The sequence below is a fragment of the Triticum aestivum genome, chromosome 4B, assembly GCF_018294505.1.
Source record: "Triticum aestivum cultivar Chinese Spring chromosome 4B, IWGSC CS RefSeq v2.1, whole genome shotgun sequence".
Taxonomy (NCBI): domain Eukaryota; kingdom Viridiplantae; phylum Streptophyta; class Magnoliopsida; order Poales; family Poaceae; genus Triticum; species Triticum aestivum.
The window spans coordinates 34423804-34426548 of NC_057804.1; the positions used below are offsets into that span (position 1 = coordinate 34423804).

The 2745-nt window shown below is 56.5% G+C and overlaps 1 protein-coding gene across 1 annotated transcript; it reads left to right on the forward strand.

Annotated features, from left to right (window-relative positions):
* The first annotated feature begins 915 nt into the window (after positions 1–915).
* Positions 916–2303, forward strand: LOC123090827 (phospholipase A2 homolog 3). Its single transcript, XM_044512170.1, has 4 exons — positions 916–1266; positions 1389–1437; positions 1535–1657; positions 1732–2303. Exons 1-4 carry the CDS (start codon positions 1123–1125, stop codon positions 1902–1904), a joined length of 489 nt encoding a protein of 162 aa, XP_044368105.1. The 5' UTR covers positions 916–1122; the 3' UTR covers positions 1905–2303.
* Positions 2304–2745: the final 442 nt, after the last annotated feature.

Here is a 2745-nt window from a genome sequence, read left to right on the forward strand (position 1 = left end):
TGCCGATCCATTCCCGGCTCATTTTTGAGCCGTATTTGCGTTAGCGCAGACACAAGATGGACACGCGCGCGCGCGCCCTCTCTCCTCCCCGCGCGTGCACAACCTCCACCGCCTGCTTCGTGGCCGACGGCGCCGGCCATTTTTTCCGATGAAAAAGGATACATAGATAGTTCTTGCATACACAGATAATATCAACTACTCGTCGCTTTCCGACTCTGACTCGGTAATGTCCTCCTCCGACGTTTGAATGTAGGCGTCAGCAACGTGCTCGTCCTCGAAGTCCCACCCCGAGGATGCGCATCGACATGGTGGCGCACAGGCAGCGAGGCTAGAGAGAGGGGGCGAGATGAGTGGGCGGCGGCGACAAACTGAGTGTGGAGAGAGTGTCATATTATAACGAGCGCCGGCTGCGGCGCGCCAAAATGCGCGCGCGAACATTTCCCGCGCTCTGGAGCGCCAAAGCCAGCGTGCTAGGCCGAATTTCCCCCGTGCCGGCGAACCTTTCCCGCACGCTGGCATTGCCGCTGGCATGATCTAAAGCGCGCGCGGTCATGAAATGGGTCGGCGCGTTGGGCGCGCTGCCGACCTAAATCTAAAAAAGGACGGACGACGGTCGCAAAAGACGGACAAAAACACCGTCCGTTTGGATAGCCCCGTTGGAGTTGCTCTAATCACCCAATTATTTTCGCCGAAAGAGACTACGGAAAAGGAAAAGGAAGAGAAGGCGCTGGATGGCACACATGGTCGCCGGCTGGATCGATTGCCCACCGACGTGGTGCATGCACGGCATCTTCCTCCGCGCTGTCGACTGCCAGCCCGTGTCCCCGTGAGCTAGCCAACAAGTCCCGCGCGATCACGAGCAGGATACAACCAAAACGCGCACCCGCACCCCATCTTCACCCCCTCTTTCTCTCTCTAAATCAGTGCTGCAACTAGCAACTACAGTTGCAGATCGAGTTCTCCTCGTCGCTCCAGCCAATGCACCCCTCCGCTAGATAATATCTTATCTCGCCGAGAACGACGGCAGGGCAGGGCGCGCGGTATAAGTTCAGCTGCAGGCGGCCGCCGTCTCGATCGACACAAAGAGAGGGAGAGGGAGGGGGGTCTGATTTTTTGAAGGGGATGGCGCACGGCAGAAGCAGTTCCTGGCGGCTGCATGCGCGTCTACTCGCGGTGGTCGGGCTCCTCGCCTGCGCAGCCGTCGCGCCGCGCTCCTCGGCGCTCAACGTCGGCCTCCAGACCCTCGACGCCGACGGCGACGGCGTGGTACGTGCACGATCTACGCATGTACTATGACCTAGTACACTTTATAGCACGTTATTAAGCTGGGTATGCTTTGCTTTGTCGACTAACTCTCGGCGGCCGGCGGCGGCGGGACGCGGACGCAGAGCAAGCAGCAGGCGTGCAGCCGAACGTGCGAGTCCGACCACTGCACGAGTACGCACGCGCATCACCTTCTTCTTCTTCTTTAGAACTTAGAAGTAACTGCATGGTAGCTCACACCGAGATGTTTGTCGATGATCTCTTGACGCAGCGGCGCCATTCCTGCGGTACGGCAAGTACTGCGGCATCCTCTACAGCGGGTGCCCCGGCGAGCGGCCGTGCGACCCCCTCGACGCCTGCTGCATGCACCACGACAACTGCGTCCTCGTCAAGAGTACGTACCCCAACAACCAATTGATCCATCAACTATTTATGTAGCCGGCGTCTGACTCTCGATCGGCACATCAGATGACTACCTGAGCACGGAGTGCAACGAGGGCCTGCTGGAGTGCCTGGCGGAGTTGCGGGACGGCACGGGCACCTTCGAGGGGAACAAGTGCATGATCGACGAGGTCATCGACGTGATCACCGTCGTCATCGAGGCCGCCGTCGTCGCCGGCCGGGTCCTGCACAAGCCCTAGCTACATAGTACCACAACGGCGCGCGCGCCGAGCCGGCCGGCGAGCTGGGGGGACAAGCAACAACTTGCTCGGTAGGTGGGTGGTGCATGCCTTTTCTGCTTGGTGTCACTCGTCAGTCACGGTGTGTGTCCGTGTCCTGTCACGCGCGCACCGGCGCCTCACGTACAGTCTCGCGGGCACGGGCTAAGATCGACGACGGCGCCGGATTTTGCGACATGTATATGGGCATGGTTACCATCACCTGCTTTGCAGGATTTTATTTACTTGATGAGTTGGTTCGTCTTTGCCTACACGCATCATGCCCAGCTCGTACGCTACGTGTTCATGTCATGCATAATTGGTATACTTACTACACTGTTGTTACCACTGTTCAAATTTCAGTGAATTTTGCTGCTTAAAGCTACTTCGGATTTTGGGGGTAATCTATAGATCAGTACCGTAATTTGTGTCGTCTGAATTATGTATAGAACAAAAGCAACTTGTCCATTAATTGGATTATTATATGATGTTGATGTGATGGCGACGCCTTTCAGAGTGTACGGCTGCCCCGGTTCGATCTGCATATAACGTGATTACTTTTGCACACAATCGTTTTCTTTCTTTAGAGAAAGGACTCTTTGGCTAGGTTTCTCTTTCCTCCCGCTGGTGCCCTGGTGCCCTCGCCGGTCTACCTCGTCTTTGTCTTAGGCCATGGAGGCGCGGTGGATTCCGGCCTTTACTGACGGGAGGGTTTCGTTTTTCCATGATTTTTGAGTTTTGTTAGGATTTGTGTCCTACTCAGAAAGGTGAAGCGGCGACGGCTTTCTGAAATGGAATAAGGTTCTATATAGCCCAATTCCGG

Coding starts and splice junctions, on each gene's coding strand:
- LOC123090827 (XM_044512170.1), top strand. CDS start 1,123: ATGGCGCACGGCAGAAGCAGTTCCTGGCGGCTGCATGCGCGTCTACTC. Junction 1,438..1,534: donor CGAGTCCGACCACTGCACGA/GTACGCACGCGC, acceptor CTCTTGACGCAG/CGGCGCCATTCCTGCGGTAC. Junction 1,658..1,731: donor CAACTGCGTCCTCGTCAAGA/GTACGTACCCCA, acceptor TCGGCACATCAG/ATGACTACCTGAGCACGGAG.